This window comes from Mytilus californianus, unplaced genomic scaffold, assembly GCF_021869535.1.
Source record: "Mytilus californianus isolate M0D057914Y unplaced genomic scaffold, xbMytCali1.0.p SCAF_4, whole genome shotgun sequence".
Taxonomy (NCBI): Eukaryota; Metazoa; Mollusca; class Bivalvia; order Mytilida; family Mytilidae; genus Mytilus; species Mytilus californianus.
The window spans coordinates 65,361,286-65,388,748 of NW_026262690.1; the positions used below are offsets into that span (position 1 = coordinate 65,361,286).

The following is a 27,463-nucleotide window of genomic DNA, read 5'->3' on the forward strand; positions in this document are numbered from 1 at the left end:
CATAGCGCACAGTCAGCTATAAAAGGCCCCGAAATGACAAAGTAAAACAATTTAAACGAGAAAACTAACGGCCTAATTTATGTACAAAAAATGAACAAAAAACAAATATGTAACACATAAACAAACAACAACCACTGAATTACAGGCTCCTGACTTGGGACAGGCACATACATTCTAAAGGACTTAGTCTTAATTATTAATTAAATCTATGAATTTGTTTGTTTGATATTTTATAACCTGGAAGACAAAGTTAAGACTGTTATGCTTGTCATGGCACCATAGTTTATGCATTCTGCTTCTGCATGTTTTAAACATTTTATGACTTTTTCTTTGGGATTTATCCTTCTAAAAATAGCTCTTCAATGTGGAGGGATATTTCTATGTTATCTGGTATTGTAACTTCTCTTTCTCATTCCTTGACTCTACACATGTTTCTCAAAATTAGGAACCAGTTAATATAGCGGGAGTTTACATAATTTGGAAATTTAAGAAAGAACACTCATTTAATATATCCAAAGCAGATGTATATGTAAGTTCATCCCATCGTGACCGTCAAGATTTGATCAATGAAAATAAAAAGAGACGTTACCATTGCATGAAACAAGTGCCCGTGAAACGTACAGTAAACAAATATCCATAGTGTTTCTGGATTACTTCGTACTTTTTTTAATGTGCTTTTCCAGATTTTTAGCTTACCCCCAATGGAAGATGGTAACAGGTCATATGCCCTGATTGCATGTACGTCCTGATTCCGTTTACGGTTTACTCTACCTTCCACACAGTCTGTTCACTCAGTCCTGATGCGGATCCAGGATTCTAAAAAAAAAAGGGGGGGGGGGTTCACGAATCCGGGTCCGTTCGCGCCCAATCACGTTCGCCCCCATGCACGTTCGCCCCCCTTTCACTTTCGCACCCTACACGTTCGCACCCAAAGTCCGTTCGCACCCTACACGTTCGCGCCCAATTCTTATTGGTTTTGTGTTTAATAATTTGTAAACGAGTTTTGGTAAGTGTATTGCTATAAATATATATTTTTTCATTGTTTCTAAATAAAGTGAGATTCTGACAAGGTTTTTTTTTGTGTCATGGTAAATGTATTGCTATAAACTTTTTTTTTTCATTGTTTTTAAATAAAGTGAGATTCTGACGACCAGTATTTTATTTTTGTGTTGAATAATTTTTAATCATGTTTAGGTAAGTGTATTGCTCTCTATATATCTATATCTATATATATATATAAATAATTTTTTTCATTGTTTCTAAATAAAGTGAGATTCTGACAACGTTTCTTTAGGTGTTGATAAAATCTTAATCATGTTTTGGTTAGTGTATTGCTATAAATATTTATTTTTTATTGTTTCGTAAGGAAATGGGATTCTGACAACGTTTTTTTTTTATGTGTTGAATAATTCGTAATCATGTTTTGGATAGTGTATTGCTATAAATATTTTTTTTCATTGTTTATGAATAAAGTGAGATTCTGACACACATGAGATCAAAGGAGCCAAGCTGTTAAAAACAATTATCTTTCATGTTTTTTATTTAAAATCTTCAAAGTTTTACTCATACCAAGCTAAATACATGCAGTATTTACATTTAAAGTAAGTTAAAACAACCATGACAACAATCATGATTTTTAAACACTCAACAATAACATCATATTAGGCTGTGTATAAATACCAATTAGCAGTAATCATACATAATTAACATTTAATAATTAATCATCAAATCAATTTAAAACAATATTTCATTTAAAAATTCCCGAATTTTTATTTATGAAAATAAAAATATTTTACAAAACATCTAAAAATTTATCAGGTTTTTGAATTAAAAAAAGGGTGCGAACGTGTAGGGTGCGAACGGACCTGGGGGGCGAACGTGTGGGGTGCGAACGTGTAGGGTGCGAACGTGTATTGGGCGCGAACGGACCCGATACCGGGGTTCACGGGCCACAAAACTAGGCAAAATTTGGGGTGGTATAGGTATAATGGATTGACCATAAATGTAGCTCCCCCTTCCTATAAGGTTCATCATAACATATGGAAAAAAATGGCTGTTTTTACAATTCCAAAACTACTCTGAGTACAGACTAACCTGTGCAGTTGGGAAAAAAATTAAGGCCTGGCATCCACTAGATATATAAAATTTAAATGCATTTTATGTTTCAGAAAGTTAAAATCTTTTTTGGATTTTGATGGGCATTTTTTTTCGTTCCTGCAGAAGGTGTAAAAATAAACAAACACATGAATTGCATTTGATACTGTCCACTCAGTTACACTCTTTAACTCACCTATAGTTGTGTAGATATCTATTGTCTGTCTATTCATGCCAATCAAGGACAATCAATACAATACAATACTGTTGTTACCTGAGAGGGAGCATCTCAAAGTTGTATCCCAACTTACTTTATTTTTACACCTTCTGCAGGAACATAAAAAAAAAGCCCATCAAAATCCAAAAAATATTTAATCTTTCTGAAACACAAAATGCATTTAACTTTTATATATCTAATGGATGCCAGGCCTTAAAACTTTTCAAACTGCACAGGTTAGTCTGTACTCAAGAGTAGTTTTTGAGGTCTAAACACAGTCATTTTTGTCCATTTGTTATGATGAACCTTAATCCGACTCTGCTGTCCACATTATTATATAAATTAAGACATCTTGAAAGGCTTTTTTAGTTTTTTGCAGTGACACATTCCTACAATGGCCCCAGACCACAATTAATTATAGGGTGGAAATGAAAGAAGAGAGTTGAAATAAATTTTTAGATGTGTTATTTTAACTATTCAGTAGTGGGAATGAGTGATTAGGCCAGTTGCAAAAGGTAACATTTATAGTTTATAGGAACATCTCTTGACTTGTCCATACCAGTATGGATGGGTTTTGGCTAATTTAATGACATGTACAGAAGGGATTTTCCTAAAAGTTGAATATAATGTGAGACTTGTACTGTACATTACACATACCAAAAATTTTGCAAATTTGCAGGTTAATTTTTTTTAAATGTGAAAAAACGTTATAAAGAAATGATAGGGAAATTAATTGTGGTCTGTTGCCAAATGTCTTAATGCTGGAGCCATTTTTAGGCTTGACTTGAGAGGTAATTTTGCTCTCAACTCTTATGAACCAATTTTTTCAAGTGGTTAACACCCAGATTCCCAAGATCCAAAAATTCACTTTCGGAGATTATGAAATAAATATAGCTACATGTATTAACCAAACTCTGTAAAATTTGATATATATATATTATCCTGAAATTTTCCTGGACTACAAATAAATTTGTAAGGAAATCCTTGTGCGAAACAGACCATGGGCGAACACTGACACTTTCTGAAACAAGGTTGTAAATGTACGTGTTGCCAATTATCAGTCTGGTGAAATTCAGAACATGTGTGATCACTGTTGCATTTTGCCACTGCCTTATATCAATAGTATATATGCACAGCTGATGATTTGTTCACACTGTGGGATGCTTAATGGTGCTGATCAAAGCATGCATTTGTGTGATGCTGTGAGACATGGTTCCATATTGTTAATGTATGTTTGTCCTGTCAATTTAATATGGCTTTACGAGAAGCATTCATTCAGTCTTTAGTAACAACATGGAAGTATTATATTGACAGGAACTCCAACGAAAAATTAGCACATTCCCATCCCACTGATTTCTTGACGAAAATAAAAGGTTCCGACTCAGTTTGTCAAGTACGTGATAACTCCTTTGTGGGGTATCTGCGATGCCGCCTTCGCCTGTTCTGTTAACTGAAGCTGGTCTTATCACGTGATTTGGTATCGAGTGTCTTATCTACAATGTACCTACCAATGTAAATAAACACAGAAACTCCCGTGGTTATTTGTGAATCGCCAAAGTAATAACGACACCTGTTTCTGTTCAATAAATAAAGAGAAAAGCTGAAAAGATCGAAAAAATCGGTCCATATTTAACAGAATGACATAAGAAAATTAACTGCATTCGGAAACAGGGCAAGCTTATTTTTAGTTTTGTTTAATATGTTTTAATCATTGATATTAAAAATTACATGTATTTAAAGTCGGGTGTTTGCGGAAAACAATGTGATGCACGTGTAGTGTGCCGGATGGTGTAGGATAGCTTAAATTTAAGTTTTAAGGTTGTTAATTTTTATCGAATGTTACAAGAAAATTTATTGTTTTCTCTATCGTCTCAATTTGAAAAATGTTATTAACGTATTTAACAAATATGTTTTAAAGACTAAAAGAGCTTTATAATTACACGCACGTGATGACCTCTACATAGCAATATCAGGTTACGAGACAGATGAATTGTTACACCTTTTATAATAAGTCCAAAGTTGTAAACAAACCTTAAACATTCAACCTAGTCCAAGATTACTCTGACGTCTGACAGATTTTTATTACGAATGGCATTTATTAGTTCTGGATCGGCATTTAAAGAATTTTGTTTTTTTTTGTGAAAACAGTCGCGGAGATTTCATTTCTTTGTATTTGTTTTTACGCAGCAAAACCAGAAAAACTGACATGGTCGGTTAATGTCGTTTCCTTGACAATTAAGTACACATCCTGTTATTTCGGTATGTTCCGTAATTACGATCAATCATGAGGTTCCAAAAATTTGATCGGAACCCATGCATCCATATGACATGTCGAGTTAATTAACAAATACTTAACGCTTTTGCTGCATCGCACTATAAACGTTTGAAATCCGCTTGTTGGAGTTCCTGTCAATATAATACTTCCATGATAACAACAATGATCAGAAATTTTTGTTATCATTTTAAGGAATAACTGCTTGAAATCTTTTACACACAACTGTCACAAGGAAGGATAAATTTTCAAAATGGCTTTTGAGTAGAAGTAATTGAAACTTCTTGATCAACTTATATTGCTAATGTTGTGGTGTCTTGAAATGTCTTTCTGTAAATATTTATTTGTTATTCATTTTTTTCTCAGGATATACATGTATTGCAAACTATGGAAAGAGTTATAGCCTTAGTAGATATGGATTGTTTCTATGTACAAGTTGAACAAAGATTACAACCAGAATACAAGGGAAAGCCATGTGCTGTTGTTCAATACAAAAAATGGAAAGGTGGAGGGTAGGAAAGTTTTCTGCTGATTATAAAGTCTGTTTATAGTTTCCGTGTACACACTTTTACTGACAGTATAGCCATATGAAAAGACTCTTAGTTACACCATTCACTTTGTTTACTATAGGATTAAACAGATTTTTCTAGAGGTTATTGCCATGTAAACTGGGCAATGAACTCACAAACTGAATAAGTTTTGTAAAGTTTGTGAGTAAGCAATCCAGTTTATACATCAATAACCTCTAGAAAAATGTGTTTAATCCTTATTATTCTAAGTCAAACATTCACAATTTTTGTTTATTGGCTATTATTTACCATCAAATGTACAATTGACATAAAGTAACTAATGAGTTAGCCGCCATATTGATTTTTTTCTAAAATCCATAAATGTTTTTGATTAATCCAAGAGAATATAAAATGAAATAACAATTATCCTTAAAGTTTATTTTAATGAGGTATTATTCGAAATTAAAGTGTACAGGTAACAAAATAATCTTCAGCTTGAGAGTTTTCATTCATATATTTATGACGTCATATTTTGCCACGACGTCAATGCGTAAAGTCCATGGTAGGTGCAGGTACTTTAATTTGGAACTTCATGATCAAAACCTCATACGAATCACTTGTGTATCATGAAGAATTAAGTGTATATGAAGATCAATTTTGGTGAAATGAGGGCCTAACTTAAAGATGATGATATATAAAAAAATTTGACAAATTTCTTGTAACAGGCCTACATTAGCAAACTATAGGAATAAAAATGATTCTTCAAAATTTGTCTTTGAAGTGAAAGCAAACTTCCAGTCAACCACATAGAACAAAGGATTAACCTGTTGCTGTAAAAATTTAGAAATATCCAACAAAATTGATAATAACCTATGTCTTGAACTTAAATAGGATATATAATAATCAGAACAGAAACAAATCATGTGGATTTGACTTTCCCTTACCATTCACTATGGGTAACACACTCATGTCCTCTCAAGTTAATATTTTCTATGTTGTAGAAAAGTTGAAAACAAATGCTAATTTGATTATATATAAAAGACAATACTTGTAAATACTTTATATAATACAAAAGAAACAGCATATTTACATTCAAGAGTGGACAAGCCAGAAGTTTTTATCCATTGACTGACATAGCTTAAAAGTTTTCTATAGTTTGTATATTTTTCTAATCTGTAGGATAATAGCTGTAGGATATGAAGCAAGAGCTTGTGGTGTAACCAAGAACATGTGGGGTGATGATGCTAAGAAATTATGTCCAGACATTCACTTCTTTAGAGTACCAGAAGTCAGAGGAAAAGCAGATCTCACTAAGTAAATCTTTTTTAATCTATCTTCATGAACTTGATTTATTTGATACTGTGTATACAGATTGCTTGACTTTAAGTGTACATAAGTATTTTTGAATATGATGCTTTTTAGTCAAAAAGAATATGAATATGCTGAATGATTTTAAAGCAAGGGGACTGTGGGCTTTGTGGCTGATGAACTACAGTGCTCTAAACAGGTAAGGAGTTTCTGCTTCCAATAAGATAACAGGCAGTTTTTACTTCAGTAAAAATTCACAAACTGAAGTTCTATTTAAGCATATTTTGTTTTGAAATCTACAAGACATATCTTTTGTCTGCATAGTCACTCTATATATGAAAGCCTATTTAGTAGCCTGAAAGTCATGATAAGCTTTATTTTAAATATTCACTTATATCTATTAAAGGTTTAGAGATGGAGGAAAAGAAGTGATTAATGTTCTGAGCAAGTTCAGTAACTGTGTAGAGAGAGCCAGTATTGATGAAGCATACATAGATCTTACAGAAGAAGTTAAAAGAAGGATGGACAAAAGAGCACAGACAGAACTGCTACAGAATACACACATTGTAGGCTTTGATAAAGAAGGTATACATAGATTTTTTTTAACATATATTCAATATGTTAAAATGTCAGCTTTTCCGTTTGATAGATAATTTTGGGGCAGGATATGCTACTGTTTCAGTACACACAAGGTGAATTGGTTAAAAAGTTAGTGTTGAATTTCTATATTGAACACTTGTACATGAGAGTGATTTACTCTGAAATATCTCTGTATATGCCATAGATACAAATATATCTGACAGTTTCCTAAATTAATGTTTTCGTCAGTACTTGCCTTCTTTCACAGTAATTCACTGTGCAAGAACAATTTTTTAACTATCGCTGTATGAAATGGAGGTTAATGTGATTGGTTTTTGTGTTGTAGAAGTTTTATTGCCATACATACATATATATTCAAATCCAATTTGCTAATTAACTGAAAATATCCATATACAAATGTGAATACTCGCATAATTTATATAAATTTTGATTGTACATGTATTAATTGTATGCAGCTTTTTCTGAAATCAAATTAATTAATTTCACATTTGTGTCCATTGATAAACAATCGTAATAATAAATGCACAATTTTTTCTGAAACTACAGTATTCAACATAGACTTTAATGTGTTTGTTGAAGGACTACAGCTACCAAAAATAATTTTAAGATCATATTAATGTCAACCTCAAAATATTCATGTAATTACATTGGAAATTTTATTTGCTTGTCATTTGATAATAGCATTTGTTTTGATACTTTTTCTCAGGTAGGATGGAAGGCTTGGAATCCTGGTTAGATTCTGTCTATGAAGGTGATGATTTTAACAATATACAGGACAAGAAGCTAGCTGTTGGAGCATTGATCAGTGAGGAAATGAGAGCCGCTGTCTATGAAGAGACTGGCTTCAGATGTTCTGCTGGTATTGCCCACAATAAGGTTTAACATTTATTTTAAAGTTCTTTGAATGAAAGGAAATGTGGGTATATATCATTGAGACAGTAATCCTACATGATCTCTTTATGGCTTTGAAATTTAGAATGTTTGTTATCAGAAAGAAAAAAGAAATATTGGTAAGAAAAGACATTGAACAATCTTCAGTATTGCAAAGATAAAGCCAATACTCCCCCCAACCTCCTTTTTCCCATTTTCCAAAAAAAAAAAAAATGGCAAAAAAGTAGGGATGTCAACGAGTACTCGAGTACTCGAGTATCGCTCGGTAGTACCGAGTATCGAATACCAAAATGATACTCGACTAATCGGTTTCCTGTTAGAATGGTGTGCCTTCTTAAAGAATAAAATATTTTTATTAAGAGCGCCCCTGGGAAATTAAATATCAATCGAAATTAATCAAAATTAAAATACGTTTCGAATGTTTGCATTTAATTGTCATTTAAAATTCCTCAAAACAGAGGTAGGCTATGAAAAAGAGCACCTTTCCGAGGCTTACACTTTTAGCTAATCGTGTCTTTAGTCATTCCACCACCTCTGTACCATCAGAGCAAATATTTTCATCACCAGGACTGTTAGTTACGTAACAAAGTTGAGAAATCGACTCGTCCAAGAAAAAGTTGACAAGATAATATTTCTAAATATGAACAAATTCGTTGCATCCTGTGTCGACCCTCAGAATATGGTTAAAGGCATCAGTAAGTTCTAATCATCACCCCTTTATTAATCATTAAATGTGTTTCTTTACGATTCCCAAAAACTGTTGTTTGAGTAATCATTTTCTGTAGATGTTTTTTTTTTAATTGATTATGTGTTTCCATTTTGCAGATGTTTTTCCGAGCAAGTACTCGAGTATCGCTTGGTAAATCCAACGAGTACTCGATTAGTAAATCTTCACCGAGTTGACATCCCTACAAAAAAAGTGATATTATGAAAAAGAGCCATTTTAACTGAATTGATTAGTTAGTCATGCGTTTAGCCCTTGCTAATAAAAGATTTAAGAACTTTCTCTGTTTTAATATATACTTAAATATGTTTTACTTCAATTTACTACATTGCCATAGGAATGGTTTATTGACCAAGAAGCATTACAGTCACATATTTTTACTAAGCATGCAGAAAGCAAACAAATAAACAAATAAAATGTTTGATTTATAAAATTAAGTTAGAATTAAGTTTATTTAGTTATTATTAAAGTCACATATCGTATATTTTTTGTTTGTTGCTGAATTGATTTGTTTATGATATTTTAGATGTTAGCTAAACTATCCTGTGGTATCAACAAGCCGAACAAACAAACAGTTCTACCATATGGCTCTGTACAAGGTCTGTTTAGTACATTACCTGTCAGGAAAATGTAAGTCATATTACTTTAATAATTTCATTTTGTACTTGAATAGGTCAATATTTGTACTTGTTTTAACTAACCTTTTCAAATAAAAACTTGTTCTAGTGAAATTTTCTCGAACACAGTAATCATTTATCTATTGAGTACAGATTTAGGTTTTAAGTGCCAGTCTCTGTTAGAATCAGGCAATTTAGAAGAATTTCCAAACAAGGCTGAAAAAAAAACCCACCGACCTAACTATCCTGCATTGAAGATGCCCTCATCGTGAGTTAGAAGTGGTAGGTTTTTCGTTTCTGCATGTCTGGTTATTCGAGAAATCTCTTAAGATACCTTTTGGTTCAAATGATAGCAAATTACGCAGTTAGTTCCCCTTAATTGTCAATTTCTTGTGCATTTCAACCAAATTATAAGGGGACGAAGTCCCCTATTACAGTAGAAAAATCAATAAAAAAAAAAAAAAAAAAAAAAATCAGGAAAATTTCCCGAAATTTTCATTGTACTAATTAACTCAAAATCGTTAACTTTTTTTTTGTAACTTTTTTTAATTCCCACATTTGTGCAGAAATCTACTTCCTTCTTCCGGTCTCGTTTCTCATGAGACTTTGAGTGAAATATATATTTATCAGTCCAGTAAAATATAGGAAGGAACACAATAACAGTTTCATTTCTAATTATTCTTTGATATGAAAAAACATTACCTGATGATAGCGTTTCTTTGTTTACATTGAATATGACGTCATAACTAAAATAACGTCACAACTAAAATCCCTAACAACAGAACCAAAATCGGAAACGTTACGGTATTTCCGTTTCTTTTTTAGCTCACCTGACCTGAAAGGTCAAGTGAGCTTTTCTCATCACTTTGCGTCCGTCGTCCGTCGTCCTGCGTCCGTCGTCCGTCGTCCGTAATCTTTACCAAAAATCTTCTCCTCTGAAACTACTGGGCCAAATTTGACCAAACTTGGCCACAATCATCATTGGGGTATCTAGTTTAAAAAATGTGTCCGGTGACCCGGCCAACCAACCAAGATGGCCGCCATGGCTAAAAATAGAACATAGGGGTAAAATGTAGAATTTGGCTTATATCTCTGAAACCAAAGCATTTAGAGCAAATCTGACATGGGGTAAAATTGTTTATTAGGTCAAGATTTATCTGCCCTGAAATTTTCAGATGAATCGGACAACCCGTTGTTGGGTTGCTGCCCCTGAATTGGTAATTTTAAGGAAATTTTGCCGTTTTTGGTTATTATCTTGAATATTATTATAGATAGAGATAAACTGTAAACAGCAATAATGTTCAGCAAAGTAAGATCTACAAATAAGTCAACTTGGCCAAAATGGTCAGTTGACCCCTTAAGGAGTTATTGCCCTTTATAGTCAGTTTTTAACCATTTTTCGTAAATTTTTGTAATCCTTTACAAAAATCTTCTCCTCTGAAACTACTAAAACAAATTTAACCAAACTTGTCCCCAATCGTCGTTAGGGTATCTAGTTTAAAAAATGTGTCCGATGACCCCGCCCGCGAACCAAGATGGCCGACATGGCTAAAAAATAATACATAGGGTAAAATGCAGTTTTTGGCTCATATCTCTGAAACCAAAGCATTTAGAGCAAATCTGATGAGGATAAAATTGTTCATTAGGTCAAGATCTATTTGCCCTGAAATTTTCAGACCAATCAAGCAACACGTTGTTGGGTTGCTGCCCCTGAATTGGTAATTTTAAGAAAATTTTGCCGTTTTGGGTTATCTTGAATATTATTATAGATAGAGATAAACTGTAAACAGCAATAATGTACAGCAAAGTTAGATCTACAAATAAGTCAACATGACCAAAATTGTCAATTGACCCCTTAAGGAGTTATTGCCCTTTATAGTCAATTTTTTACAATTTTCATAAATTTTGTAAATTTTTGTAAATTTTTACAATATATTTTCCACTGTAACTACCGGGCCAAGTTCATTATAGATAGAGATAATAGTAAGGAGAAAGAATGTTCAGTAAAGTAAGATCTACAAACACATCACCATCACCAAAACACAATTTTGTCATGAATCCATCTGTGTCCTTTGTTTAATATGCACTTAGACCAAGGTGAGCGACACAGGCTCTTTAGAGCCTCTAGTTAAAAGATTTAGAACTTAAAATATGTTTGAATTAAAAAAAAAAATTTATATAGACTTCGTCCCCTTTCACAAGTAATGCCTGCCTCATATTATCTTGAAATACCAGAACAGGAAATGGAAAACGAATGTTATTCTTGCACCATTATACAACTTGAACATGAATTAATGATTAGCAGGTTTTTGTTTGTCATGTTTCCACTACTGCCTGAATCTTAGGCAGATTGGCCCTTAAACAGTTTGCTTATCACAGTAAATGTATTTTCAGACGAAATCTTGGGGGCAAACTGGGTGAATCCTTGGTGGAAGAACTAAATGTTGAATTTATTGGAGATTTGGTAAAGTTTCCTTTAACAGAACTACAAAATAATTTTGGAGATAAAACTGGGTAAGTTTATTAAAGAATAGCTAGAATTGATAGAAATTGATTGAATTTTATATGCTATGGATACATTATTCGTTGGATACCAATTTTTGTGGATTTTGTGGGTACAGATGGACCACAAATTTAAATGTTCAATGAATCACAAATTTTCTGTAAGGTTGTATGCAGACTTGGGGACAACCACGAAATCAAATATTCACGAATATGCAAGTTTTCCTCAATTCACAAAAATTGGTAAACACGAAAATAAATGAATCCACAGTAGTACTGGTATAATTCATGTTTTGTTGTTCTGAATCAGTAAGCTTATTTGATTTTACAAGTTCAAAATCACAGATGCTTCAATGCCTTGGCTTTTTTGTTTGGCAAATCAATCAGGTTATTCCAATAACTCATTAATGCTGTATAGTCATAATCATGATCATGATAGTTAGTAGTAAAGCAGTCGATATATGTACTAAATTAGATACCTTTAAGGTATCCCCACCATAATGATGTGTTTTGGTCTTTTTTTCTAGTACTATATGCAATAGGTCAACTATATTTGGTGTATGGAAATATTTTACAATGTACATGTCAGTCTGGCAGGTTTTATTTGACCTTGACCTTGACCTCATTTTCACAGTTCATTGCTCAGTGTTTAGTTTTTTGTCGATCCTGCGACTTTTGTCGCAGAAAGCTCGACATAGGGATAGTGATCTGGCGGCGGCGGCGTTATTTAACTTCTTAAAAGCTTTTATGTTTTAGAAGGTGGAAGACCTTGATGCTTCTTACTTTATATATAGATGCCTCATGTTACGAAGTTTCTGTCAGTCACATGTCCAATGTCCTTGACCTCATTTTCATGGTTCAGTGACTACTTGAAAAAAAAAGTTCAGATTGTTTGGAATTGTAAATTCTCTCTTATTATAAGTAATAGGATAACTGTATTTGGTATGTGCGTACCTTGCAAGGTCCTCATGCCCGTCAGACAGTTTTCACTAGACCTCGACCTCATTTCATGGATCAGTGAACATGGCTAAGTTTTTATGGTCAAGTCCATATCTGAGATACTATAAGCAATAGGTCTACTATATTTTGTGTATGTAATGATAGTAAGGTGTACATGTCCAACTGGCAGGTGTCATCTGACCTTGACCTCATTTTCATGGTTCAGTGGTCATAGTTTAGTTTTTGTGTTTTGGTCTGTTTTTCTAATACTGTATGCAATAGGTCAACTGTATTTGGTGTATGGAAATATTTAATGATGTACATGTCAGTCTGGCATGTTTTATTCGACCTTGACCTCATTTTCATGGTTCATTGCTTATGTTAAGTTTTTGTGTTTTGGTCTGTTTTTCTTACACTTTAAGCAATAGGTCAACTATATTTGGTGTATGGAATGATTGTAAGGTGTATATGTCTGTCTGGCAGGTATCATCTGACCTTCACCTCATTTTCATGGTTGATTGGTCAATGTTCAGTTTTCCTGGTTAACTTTTTTCGTAGATACCTTAAGCAATAGGTCAACTATATTTGGAATGATTTTAATGTGTACATGTCTGTCTGGCAGGGTTCAAATGACCTTGACTTCATTTTCATGGTTCATTGGTCAATATAGAATTTCCATGGTTTGGTCTGTTTCTTTTATACTATAAGCAATAGGTCATCTATATTCTGTGTATGGAGGGATTGTATTAAAGGTGTACATGTATTTCCGGCTTGGTTTATCTGACCTTGACCTCATCTTCTTGGATCATGTTAAGTGTATGTGATACTCGTAGTAAAGCTTTATACTTAGGACTCTCAACATAAAATCAATGGTCAGTAAAGCCGGCGAGACATTTCAGTGTCTGCACTCTTGTTTATTGATTACATGGTGATGGTACAGAATTCTCAATTTGAACTTAAGACAAGAGGCATCATGCCAACCAATATGCCACTCAAAATGTGTTTGATTTTCTTTAAAAAGCAAAACACAAATCCTAATCCGATACATGTATAAATGCAAAATGTACTTCAAGAATAAAGTTATATGGGATAATAAGATTGTAAAATTTTCAGTATTTGATATAATGCTGATTAATTTCAGCCATTGGATCTATGAAGTGTGTAGAGGAATAGAACAAGAGCAAGTATCAGCCAGACAGCTACCTAAATCTATTGGATGTAGTAAAAACTTTCAAGGAAAAACTTGTCTTGATACAAAAGAAAAGGTTATTATACATGTATTAAATATTGCAAATATAGGTTTTTGTCTCTCTAGAAATAGATAATGCTTGTCCAGTTATGACTATTTGTATTTAATGCTTTATATTTCAGAAGGTAGAAGTCCTGGACACTTCCTATCTTGTATACTGATGCCTTATGTTACAAAGTTTCCATCTGGCACATGTCTGTTCTTCTTGACCTCATTTTCACGGTTCATTGACTGCTTTATTCATAGTGCTTGTGAGTACTGAAGGGTAAAGATTGCTTTCATGATGCAATTTTATGAATTTAAAATAAAACATGGAAATATGTATTTTGCTAGGCAAATTAAAAATTTGAGTTGGAGTTATCTTCCTTTGTTCATGATTGTACATTTGTAGTTTAAACTATTTGTATAACAGATTCATATGCCATGCAGTACTTTTTGTAATTTAAATATAAAACTTGACAAGTATGGTTATTCAAATACACATCATATTGTAACTTAAAAATCTAAGTATAAAAATTCATCAATAAATTGCATGACATTGAGTGGATAGGATCTAAAGAATGATCACTTCACTGCACTATTTTGTTTGAACTGTCAAAGGTAATGATAAACCTTGGAAGATATATATATCAAGTCAGTACCTTAAGGATTTTGATTGCATTTCATGTAATCTTTACCCCAACAACTATATAGCTTTATACTATGTGATTTCTCAATAATTATATATTAGATACAAGTCTGTCTGTCAAGGTTCATCTGACCTTGACCTCATTTCATAGTTCATTGGTCAAGTTTTTAATTGGTTTCATATTTGGTCAACAGCTTGACAGTGAAGACTTGTGCGAGTGCTTTTCAGATCTGTCCCATGCTTAATACTGTTTTCTGATACAAGTTGGGGTATGCTTAACCTGACAGCGCATGTTTTTGTTTTTGATCTTACTGTAAGGTGAAAGTTTTTAGCTCACCGGGGCCCCGTCGTCGTCGTAAACTATTTAAAAAATCTTCTCCTCTGAAACTACTGGGCCAAATACCTTCAAAATTTAAATAAATGTTCCTTAGGGTATCTAGTTTATAAATTATATCCAAAGATTTTGATCCATCGACAAACATGGCCGCCATGGCTAAAAATAGAACATAGGGGTTAAATGCAGTTTTTGGCTTATATCTCAAAAACTAAAGCTTTTAGAGCAAATCTGACATGGGGTAAAATTGTTCAATTGGTCAAGATCTATCAGCTCTGAAATTTTCAGACGAATCGAACAACCCATTGTTGGGTTGCTGCCACCGAATTGGTAGTTTTAACAAAATTTTGCAGTTTTTTGTTATTATTTTGAATATTATTATAGATATATATTAACTGTAAGCAGCAATAATGTTCAGCAAAGTAAGATCTACAAAAAAGTTATTATGACCATAATTGTCAATTGACCCCTTAAGGAGTTATTGCCCTTTAAAGACAATTTTACACAATTTGTTCATCAAGTTTGCTAACATTTAAAAATCTTCTCCTCTGAAACTACTGGGCCAATTACCTTCAAACTTTAACTAAATGTTCCTTAGGGTATCTTGTTTATAAATTGTATCCAAAGTTTGTATCCATCGACAAACATGGCTGCCACGGCTAAAAATAGAACATGAGGGTCAAATGCAGTTTTTGGCTTATATCTCAAAAACTAAATCTTTTAGAGCAAATGTGACATGGGGTAAAATTGTTTAATTGGTCAAGATCTATCGGCCCTGAAATAATCAGACGAATCAAACAACCCATTGTTGGGTTGCTGCCACCGAATTGGTAGTTTTAACAAAATTTTGCAGTTTTTTGTTATTATTTTGAATATTATTATAGATATATATTAACTGTAAGCAGCAATAATGTTCAGCAAAGTAAGATCTACAAAAAAGTTATTATGACCATAATTGTCAATTGACCCCTTAAGGAGTTATTGCCCTTTAAAGACAATTTTACACAATTTGTTCATCAAGTTTGCTAACATTTAAAAATCTTCTCCTCTGAAACTACTGGGCCAATTACCTTCAAACTTTAACTAAATGTTCCTTAGGGTATCTTGTTTATAAATTGTATCCAAAGTTTGTATCCATCGACAAACATGGCTGCCACGGCTAAAAATAGAACATGAGGGTCAAATGCAGTTTTTGGCTTATATCTCAAAAACTAAATCTTTTAGAGCAAATGTGACATGGGGTAAAATTGTTTAATTGGTCAAGATCTATCGGCCCTGAAATAATCAGACGAATCAAACAACCCATTGTTGGGTTGCTGCCACCGAATTAGTAGTTTTAACAAAATTTTGCAGTTTTTAGCTCACTGGGGCCCGAAGGGCTCCAAGTGAGCTTATGCAATCACTTGGCGTCCGTCGTCATCTGTCATCGTCGTCATCGTCTGTCGTCGTAAACTATTTCAAAAATCTTCTCCTCTGAAACTACTGGGCCAAATACCTTCAAACTTTAATTAAATGTTCCTTAGGGTATCTAGTTTATAAATTGTATCCAAAGTTTCGATCCATCGACAAACATGGCCACCATGGCTTAAAATAGAACATAGGGGTCAAATGCAGTTTTTGGCTTATTAGTTCACCTGGCCCGAAGGGCCAAGTGAGCTTTTCTCATCACTTGGCGTCCTTCGTCCGTCGTCCAGCGTCGTCCGGCGTTGTCCGTCGTTGGCGTTAACTTTTTACATTTTGAACTTCTTCTAGAGAACCACTGAATGGAATGAAACCAAACATGGCATGAATGTTCCTTATGAGGTGCTGACCAAGTGTTGTTACTTTGTAGCTGATCCATCATCCAAGATGGCCGCCAGTGGGGGACTTAGTTTAACATAGGACCCTATGGGAAATGCATACAAATGACTTCTTTTAGAGAACCACTGAATGGAATAAAACCAAACATGGCATGAATGTTCCTTATGAGGTGCTGACCATGTGTTGTTACTTTGTAGCAGATCCATCATCCAAGATGGCCGCCATCGGGGAACCTAGTTTAACATGGGACCCTATGGGAAATACATAAAAATGTCTTCTTTTAGAGAACCACTGAATGGAATGGAACCAAACATGGCATGAATGTTCCTTATGAGATGCTGACCAAGTGTTGTTACTTTGCAGTCGGTCCATCATCCAAGATGGCCGCCAGCGGGGGACTTAGTTTTAACATAGGACCCTATGGGAAATACATACAAATGTCTTCTTTTAGAGAACCACTGAATGGAATGAAACCAAACATGGCATGAATGTTCCTTATGAGGTTCTGACCAAGTGTTGTTACTTTGCAGTCAGTCCATCATCCAAGATGGCCGCCAGTAGGGGACTTAGTTTAACATAGGACCTATGGGAAATACATACAAATGTCTTCTTTTAGAGAACCACTGAATGGAATGAAACCAAACATGGCATGAATTTCCTTATGAGGTGCTGACCAAGTGTTGTTACTTTGCAGTCGGTCCATCATCCAAGATGGCCGACAGCAGGGGACTTAGTTTAACATAGGACCTATGGGAAATACATACAAATGTCTTCTTTAATAGAACCACTGAATGGAATGAAACCAAACATGGCATGAATGTTCCTTATGAGATGCTGACCAAGTGTTGTTACTTTGTAGCGGATCCATCATCTAAGATGGCCGCCAGCAGGGGACTTAGTTTTACATAGGACCCTTTGGGAAATACATAAAAATGTCTTCTTTTAGAGAACCACTGAATGGAATGAAACATAACATGGCATGAATTTCCTTATGAGGTGCTGACCAAGTGTTGTTACTTTGCAGTCGGTCCATCATCCAAGATGGCCGACAGCAGGGGACTTAGTTTAACATAGGACCTATGGGAAATACATACAAATGTCTTCTTTAATAGAACCACTGAATGGAATGAAACCAAACATGGCATGAATCTTCCTTATGAGATGCTGACCAAGTGTTGTTACTTTGTAGCGGATCCATCATCCAAGATGGCCGCCAGCGGGGGACTTAGTTTTACATAGGACCCTTTGGGAAATACATCAAAAGGTCTTCTTTTAGAGAACCAATAAATGGAATGGAACCAAACATGGCATGAATGTTCCTTATGAGATGTTGACCAAGTGTTGTTACTTTGCAGTCGGTCCATCATCCAAGATGGCCGCCAGCGGGGGACTTAGTTGAACATAGGACCCTATGGGAAATACATACAAATGTCTTCTTTTAGAGAACCACTGAATGGAATGAAACAAAACATGGCATGAATGTTCCTTATAAGGTGCTGACCAAGTGTTGTAACTTTGCAGTCGGTCCATCATCCAGGATGGCCGACAGCGGGGGACTTAGTTTAACATTGGACCCTATGGGAAATACATACAAATGTCTTCTCTTAGAGAACCAGTGAATGGAATGAAACCAAACATAGCATGAATGTTCCTTATAAGGTGATGACCAAGTGTTGTTACTTTGCAGCCGATCCATCATCCAAGATGGCTGCCAGTGGGTGACTTAGTTTAACATAGGACCCTACTGGAAATACATACAAAATGTCTTCTTTTAGAGAACCTCTGAATGGAATGGAACCAAACATGGCATGAATGTTCCTTATGAGGTGTTGTCCAAGTGTTGTTTCTTTGCAGCCGATCCATCATCCAAGATGGCCGCCAGCGGGGGACTTAGTTTAACATAGGACCCTATGGGAAATACATACAAATGTCTTCTTTTAGAGAACCACTGAATGGAATGAAACCAAACATGGCATGAATGTTCCTAATGAGGTGCTGACCAAGTGTTGTTTCTTTGCAGTCGGTCCATCATCTAAGATGGCCGACAGCGGGGGACTTAGTTTAACATAGGACCTATGGGAAATACATACAATTGTCTTCTTTTAGAGAACCACTGAATGGAATGGAACCAAACATGGCATGAATGTTCCTTATGAGTTGCTGACCAAGTGTTGTTACTTTGCAGTCGATCCATCATCCAAGATGGCTGCTAGGGGGGGGGGGGGGGGGGGCTTAGTTTAACATAGGACCCTATGGGAAATACATACAAATGTCTACTTTTAGAGTACCACTGAATGAAATGAAACCAAACATGGCATGAATGTTCCTTATGAAGTGCTGACCAAGTGTTGCTACTTTGTTGCCGATTTACTGTTCAAGATGGCTACCAGGATATTTTATTAAATAACAGGACCAATATTAATCAAAATTTGGCCTCAATCATTATTTGGGTATCTGTTATGATTTTTATCTATCTTTACATGATTTCTAAAACCAAAGTAGAGTCAGGTGAGCGACACAGGCTCTTGAGATCCTCTAGTATCTCAAAAACTAAAGCTTTTAGAGCAAATCTGACATGGGGTAAAATTGTTCAATTGGTCAAGATCTATCAGCTCTGAAATTTTCAGACGAATCGAAAACAACCCATTGTTGGGTTGCTGCCACCGAATTGGTAGTTTTAACAAATTTTTCATTTTTTTGTTATTATTTTGAATATTATTATAGATATATATAAACTGTAAGCAGCAATAATGTTCAGCAGAGTAAGATGTAGAAAAAAGATAAAATGACCATAATTGTCAATTGACCCCTTAAGGAGGTATTGCCCTTTCAAGACAATTTTACACAATTTGTTCATCAAGTTTGCTAACATTTAAAAATCTTCTCCTCTGAAACTACTGGGCCAATTACCTTCAAACTTTAAATAAATGTTACTTAGGGTATCTTGTTTATAAATTGTATCCGAAGTTTTGATCCATCGACAAACATGGCCCCCATGGCTAAAACTAGAACATAAGGGTCAAATGCAGTTTTTGGCTTATATCTCAAAAACTAAATCTTTTAGAGCAAATGTGACATGGAGTAAAATTGTTTAATTGGTCAAGATCTATCGGCCCTGATATTGTCAGACGAATCGAACAACCCATTGTTGGGTTGCTGCCACCGAATTGGTAGTTTTAACAAAATTTTGCAGTTTTTTGTTATTATTTTGAATATTATTATAGATATATATAAACTGTAAGCAGCAATAATGTTCAGCAAAGCAAGATCTACAAAAAAGTTAATATGACCAAAATTGTCAATTGACCCCTTAAGGAGTTATTGCCCTTTAAAGACAATTTTACACAATTTGTTCTTCAAGTTTGCTAACATTTAAAAATCTTCTCCTCTGAAATACAGGTGAGCGATTCAGGCTCTTGAGAGCCTCTTGTTTAAAAAACCACAGCAAATGTCTTAAGCAGTGAAAAATAAGTCTTTACAAGAGAGTGAAACAGAACCTAGAACTTTCCAAAAAAATCCACATTTTTAGAAAAAGTAACTAAAGGTAGTAAAGGAGTTTGATATGAACTACATTCTGTCCAAGCTTAAAACAATCTATAACTTTTTGTTAACTCAGCCTTATAACTTAATTTAGGTCACAAGTTTACATGTAGACTGAAAAATTGCCTTGAAATGTACTGTCATTATACCATGTTATACTGTGACTACCTGTAGTAATTTGATTGTTATCAGGTTCAGCACTGGTTGAAAGAGTTGTCTGAAGAAGTTGTGGAAAGATTAGATAAAGACAGAGAAGATGTAAGCAAAACAGATAATCTAAATATAACGATATTTGTAATATAATGAAATATGCTAACACACTGTTGCCAAGAGGGCAAATAGTTTTACATTAGACCAACAGAAATATGTAGCTTAATGAAGTGTACCAATTTCAACCTAGTTCCTGAAACTGTAAAGAAATATTACACAATTGTTGAAGTTGTGCACCTGTTACTATCGAATAGCTTGAACAATTTTCATCATTTTCAGCAAAATTTACAAAAGAGAGTACCAATTTAACATTATGAAATCATCCTAGAGTTTTCGACCTAGATCCTTTTAACTTTATAGAAAGAATGAATACATATTGAAGTTGTGCACCTGTTATTATGGAATTGTTTAAGGGATTCATTCTCATTTTTGTAGACTTGTTGAATTTTGAGATTCCTTCAGCAAAATTTCATAAGACATCACATAATGTTTGCCTACCTATTTAAACTATGCTCCACCCATTTCCCCATTATGGAGTTGTTTAAAGATCCCCCTCCCTTGTTTTTCTTGTCTTTTTACCATATAGGTAAATGTTCATTATAGACCATTCACCATTGTTTGAGAAACATTCTCTTCAACCCAGCCCTTTGACGTCACATCCATTTTTATGCCCCCGCCGTAGCCGTGGGGGCATTAAGTTTTACCCTTGTCCGTCTGTACGTACGTACGTCCCAAAATTGGTTTCCTTTCTCTAACTTGAGTTTGCCTCAACCAAATGTTATGACACTTATACACAATGCTTATTACCACAAAACACAGATCAAGTTAGAATTTTGGTGGCGTCACTTTAACCGTTCTAGAGTTATGCCCCTTTATAAATGGAAAAATTGAAAAATGTTTAGTTTCCATTCTCTAACTTAAGTTTGCCTCAACCAAATGTTATGAAACTCATACACAATGCTTATTACCACAAAACACAGATCAAGTTTGAATTTTGGTGGCGTCACTTTAACCATTTTAGAGTTATGCCCCTTTATAAATGGAATAATTGCAAAATTTTTAGTTTCAGTCTCTAACTTAAGTTTGCCTTAACCAAATGTTATGAAACTTATACACAATGCTTATTACCACAAAACACAGATCCAGTTTGAATTTTGGTGGCGTCACTTTAACTGTTCTAGAGTTATGCCCCTTTATAAATGGAAAAATTGCTAAATTTTTATTTTCGTCTAAATATCAAGTAATTTTTAAAATTGGAGTTATCTTCCTTTGTCCATGATTATAGTTGAATCAACTACAATCAATGCTTTATACAATGCAATGTTTAATTTTGACTTCCACTGATAATACACAGATCAAGTTGAATTTGGGTAGTGTCACTTTAACCATTATTGAGTTATGCCCCTTTATAAATCGAAAGATTGCAAAATTTTTAGTTTCCATTCTGTAACTTAAGTTTGCCCCAACCAAACATTATGAAACCTATATACAATATTCATTACCACAAAACTAAGATCAAGTACAAATTTTTTGTTTCCGTTTTCTAACTTTAGTTTGTCTCAACCAAATGTTATAAAACTTATACACAACCGTTCTAGAGTTATGCGTGTTTACAAATAGAAAAATTGCTGAATTTTTAGTTTCTGTTCTCTACTTAAGTTAGCCTCAACCAAATGTTATGAGACTTACACAAAATGCTTATTACCACAAAACTCAGATCAAGTTCAAATTTGGGTAGCGTCACTTTTACCGTTCTTCAATTATGTCCCTTTATAACTATATGATATGCAAGCGGGGGCATCATCTGTGTCCACATGTGGACACTATCCACATTTATTTATTTAATGAGTAGCAGTAGCGCAGGAAGGCTGAATTATTCTGATCAAATTGTGATTTGTTTTTTATTCAGAACAACAGAAGTGCTAAGTCATTAACAGTTAGCGTGAGGTATTTAGCTAAACCATCATCCATCTCTGTCTCTAGAGCATGTGCTGTAGTAAGATATGATGCTCAGAAGTTTGCTGGTGATGCCTTCACTTTGATACAGAAGCTTAACACGCTACCATTATATCAATCAGCTTGGTAAGAAGTCTTATGGATATTGTTTTCTATATCTCCATTTGATAAAAACAATAACAGATCCCTTTGCAGAAGTGTTCACATGCAAATCTAGATTTACAAAATGTGTTAAAACTGTATTTTTGGCCACACAAAATTTAAAATTTCCTGATTCTCCTGACAATTTTCAAAAACAAAATTTGGGAGGTATTCTTTTCCCAAACTTATTAGATCTTAACATTAATGAATTATATCATGTTGAACTCAACATTTTGACTTAAAATAAATTGATAAAACATATTATTTGAACAATGTAACAGGTAAAACACTGTGTCAACTACTAATTGAAACCACTGACACAAAATTTCACCGGATAAGGTTTTAAAAAAAAATGAATGAAATCTTTGTCAGATCAATAAATATTCATGTTTGAGCCACTGGAAATATTTATTAAGGACCTTACACATGTATGGACATGTCTCAAAAGTTGCATGAGAATAGCAATGTTAAGAAGTTTTTATACTACCAGCTTCATTTGATCCTTCAAATTTAACTGAAAAGATTAATATGTTTTATCCAGCTGAATGGCTAATTTTTGTTCAAAAACAAGTGTTCACATACTTTCTTTGACCATGAATCCTTTATTTTATCATAAATCCTTTATTTTATCTAAATCTTCAAGTAAAGTTTTTCTCTTGAATTATTGTCTTCCTGTACTTAAATTTGCCAACAGCTTTTTCCGTATGCAGTGACCTTAACATGAAAACTCACATTAGAAATTTGGCAATCACAATGCACAAGTGTGAAGGGAAAAACAGTGATGGAAGAACAAGTAATTCTAATATGACGTGCTTCTTTCGCTTTGTAAACAACACCGTGATAAAATTCTCGATATATCTATACTTAGCGCAGACTCAGAGATGTAAATATTGGTGGCTGTTACTATTTACCTCCCACGTAAATCCACATGTATCGTAACCTATGTGCAAACACTATGTCGATTTCGTTGTGTTCAAATTGAAATTGAAAAAGAAACTACAGAACCGTTATTCCTATTATAATGCATAACAAAAATAATTAATGCACAAGAGCTTAAAAAATGTATAAAATCAAAATAAAATAAAATTCCGTGAAATTTCATGAATAATCTTGGCGCATTAACATCATGTCATAACATGACGTCATACGAATGAAAAACTCTCAAGCTGATGGTTTTCCGTTACATATACGCCCTAAATTAGGATAATATTGCATTAAAATGGAGTTTTGAGGTAGGTGTTGTTTCATTTTCTATTCCATTGCATTATTTGCACATTTGTGGATTTCAGCAAGTCAACATGGCGGCTTTTTCCTTAGTTACGACATGTCAACTGTGGATTTGACAGTAAATAGTAGCCAACAAAAAAAAAGTGTTTGGGTTAAGAATTTTGAGAATTGAACACATTTTTTATAGTGCTTATTTGAGAAATAATTCATGTAAGACTTAGATTTATTTGAAATTTGTAGCTTTTATCTTACAGGGGGTAAAATAGAGCAGCCATACACACGGCAATCTTACCTTTGCTTCAGTTTTTAAATTACCGTATTTGTCCTATTAAAATCGAAATAATTCATGGAAGCCATAGATTTGTTGGACATTTACACATGGCCTGGGCCGTGATATTCGTTAATTTTATCCCTCGCTAACGCTCAGGATAAAATTCGAAAGCACGGCCCAGGCCATGTGTAAATGTCCAACAAATCTATGGCTTCCATGAATTATTTCTTAAACAAACCTGAAAGGAAAGATTCTAAAAAAAAATCTGAATGATAATAAGCAACCAAAGTTTGGGATAATCAATCATCCAATTAAATATTGATTGTCAATTATACATTGTGGATTCCTAATAAATGTAAAAAGAAAAATGTGTGCAGAGGACTTAGTTTAGTATATATGCATGTATATATGCATGTATTGGTTAAATAATTTTCTTTTCATTATAATTACCAGAAACTTGTTTCGTACAACTTTAAAATGAATTTATATGAATCTGATCCTAACGATAATTTTGTAAATTTTTATTTCCAGGTCTCCACCTATCACATGCTTAGGTATATCAGCAGGAAAGTTTGTAGAATTTCAGGATAAAAACCAGTCAAATATATCTTCATTCCTTGGAAAGAAATCTGAATCAGTTGACAAAGCTCCAGTTTTGTCTCAATCAAACAAAGAATCATCACCAAAGGGTTCAATTCAGTCATTCTTTAAAACTAAAAATCTCAAAGAAGAATCCCCTAAAAGTGAACCAACTATTTCAAGCGGTACATCATCTCAAAAAAATAAAATACAAGAAAATGGCATACAAGCTTTGTTTAGAAAAAAACAGTCCATTGGTAATAGTTCAGACATAGCTCCTTTGAAAACTGAACCATCAACATTTTGTGTGGACCTTAGTCATGAATCAAGTTCTATTGATTTAAGTAATGATAATTCAGTTGATTTAAGTATTCACAAAGGATCAGAGACTATTAAAACAGAATCAGTAACAAACCTTAATTTGAGTAAGAAGTCAGGCTTTTTTGTTTCTAAACTTAGAAAAAATTCAGTAAGCTCCAATGTAATTGATGTAAATGAAAGCTCATGTGATAGTATTAAGTCAGCGAACAGCAATGATTCAGCCAAAACAGGAGATAATTCAGAAATTGTTCATTCTGAAGTGATAGACATTGAAACATCATGTATTCCAAATGGTATTTATGTTAATGATGGTGCTCCTACATCAATAGATAATTTGGATGAGGAAGTTTTTATGTCATTGCCTTTAGATATTCAGCATGAGATAAGAAAAAATATGAAAAGCAAGCCTAAAGTAAATTTAAAACAAGAAGAAAAGAAGAGATCAAGTCTTGATACATTTTTTCAGCAGAGTACACAAGAGAAAACAGAAAATCCAAAAAATCAATCAGATCTGACTTCATGTGAAAAATGTGGGAAAGAGATAATAGTTTGGGAACTTCCAGAACATATGGATTTTCATTTTGCTCAGGAAATACAGAAAGAGTTCAGAGAGGAAAATATACAAAGTAATAAATTCCCAATAAAGAGAAAGAGTGTCACTTCTCCTACAAAGCCTAAAAACAAATTGAAGAAAACTGAAAATGTAAATACTCTAACAAATTTCTTTTCAAAGAAATAATGTTTTCTTTGCCTCAATTTTGACTGTCTTGATAGACATAGTTCATCATCCTACTTTAAATACTTATTAATGTTTTATAAATTTTTCTTCCTTTTTTTAGTTCCAGTTCAGGTCGGATTCCTCCAAATATGCTAACTTTTTGAATATATATTTTTTAGATAAAAAAATATATTAAGTGTGTAGTGTAACTCATGTGACAATATCCAAATTGAAGTCATGTTTAATAGATACATTGTTAATTCTGTTATATGTGGTCCAGCAAAACGATGAAAAATAAAAAGGAAAACAGGAATTGTTCAGATTATTTTAAACTTGAAATAGATATTTTAAGAAATGTTTTATCAGGTATTATGTACGGGTATACTTATGCATGTAATGTGTATAATATGTGACATTTATTTATGGAGATGATATAAAATGGGAAAATTTTATTATAAATTCTTACATATTATAATTGATGTTTTATATGTTAATTATACATGCATTGATCAATTGAATGCAATATGTACATATATTATAGATATATTATTCTTAGAGGGGTATACTTTTTAACCACTGTCCAGATGTGTTGATCTGCCTGCAACACATTTTTATTTCTTTTTTCTCAGCAACTGCTTGTCAAAGCTTCTTGATAAATGACACCAAAACTCATCTGGTTGTGTCAAACCCAGTGACAGGTTTGCAGTTCCTTCAATGTCGTACTTTATGTTTGTCAGGACATATCTTGAGTGGGAGTATATGTATTATTAGTGAGTAATATCTCACAGTATATCTTGTTCATTTTGATTTTCAATTTTGAACGTTTTCATACCAACTCAGAAATCTATGGATTTTTGTTGTATTGCAATTACCATAGCATTGCTAAAATATGAAAAGATTTTACATCGTAATACTTATGAGAAGAAATTTGGAAATTGACCATACAGAATTCAGCCTTAAATCAGTGATGAAAATGTTAAAGGCATGTCACAAATGCCACTGTGGTGTTAATAAAAAATCAATCAATCACAGATGCCTCAAATATTCTATTGGATGAACAGGAGATTTTTTTTTGAAGTTTTCTGCACAATGAATAAACCCATTAAATTGATATCTAACTAATGAGGATGATTAAACTCCATTATTAGTTATTTCTTTTACCCTTAGCCTTTACTGTCTTATTTATGAAATAAGTACCAGTAGCTCATCCTTATCTTTGTTTTCATAGTGAATTCAGGGATATTTATCACAAAATAAGAGTTGGAATTTGTATCTCAGCTTATGTTATGTAACAACCTGTATATTCTGTGTGTTAGTTTTACCCTCGTACCTGTGTTTTGTAGCAGAATTTTGTAATTGTTTAGATATTGTAAAATAGTTGTTAGATATTACTTTTATATACTTGTTTAATTTATTAAACTTCATATTAGTCAGTTTTTCTGAAATCACTTTGTCCATAACATACTACAAAGAGTGAAACATAAAACAGAAAAAGATCAGAATAAAATTTACACACTGATCTTCTTCAGTCTTTATATTTGAGATGTTTTAACCCCTCTTCCGTCAGTGGTTGGAGCAGATAATCTTACCAATGTCTGTCCATTATTCTAAAAACGAAAAAACAACAGAAGTCAAATAACAGTATACAAAACACAACACAAACCCCACCAAAAATCTCAGGTGCTTCCGTAGGGTAAGCAGATCCTGCTTCACATGTGGCCCCCGTCATATTTCTGATGTAAAAACAAACTATGTGATAACCTGAGTTTTGGTAATTTGATTATAATGGTGAGTTACAGATGGTGTCTGTGTTTTG

At 33.5% G+C, this 27,463-nt stretch overlaps 1 protein-coding gene across 1 annotated transcript; it reads left to right on the top strand.

Moving 5' to 3' along the window:
* The first annotated feature begins 452 nt into the window (after positions 1–452).
* On the top strand, positions 453–27,083 carry LOC127738355 (DNA polymerase eta-like). The gene is made up of 11 exons (XM_052249561.1): positions 453–529; positions 4,950–5,095; positions 6,272–6,406; positions 6,807–6,985; positions 7,707–7,876; positions 9,142–9,245; positions 11,627–11,746; positions 13,815–13,938; positions 20,417–20,482; positions 22,344–22,516; positions 24,561–27,083. Exons 2-11 carry the CDS (start codon positions 4,971–4,973, stop codon positions 25,666–25,668), a joined length of 2,304 nt encoding a protein of 767 aa, XP_052105521.1. The 5' UTR covers positions 453–529; positions 4,950–4,970; the 3' UTR covers positions 25,669–27,083.
* The last annotated feature ends 380 nt before the right edge of the window (positions 27,084–27,463 follow it).

Coding starts and splice junctions, on each gene's coding strand:
- LOC127738355 (XM_052249561.1), top strand. CDS start 4,971: ATGGAAAGAGTTATAGCCTTAGTAGATATGGATTGTTTCTATGTACAA. Junction 6,986..7,706: donor TGTAGGCTTTGATAAAGAAG/GTATACATAGAT, acceptor ACTTTTTCTCAG/GTAGGATGGAAGGCTTGGAA. Junction 13,939..20,416: donor GTCTTGATACAAAAGAAAAG/GTTATTATACAT, acceptor GATTGTTATCAG/GTTCAGCACTGGTTGAAAGA.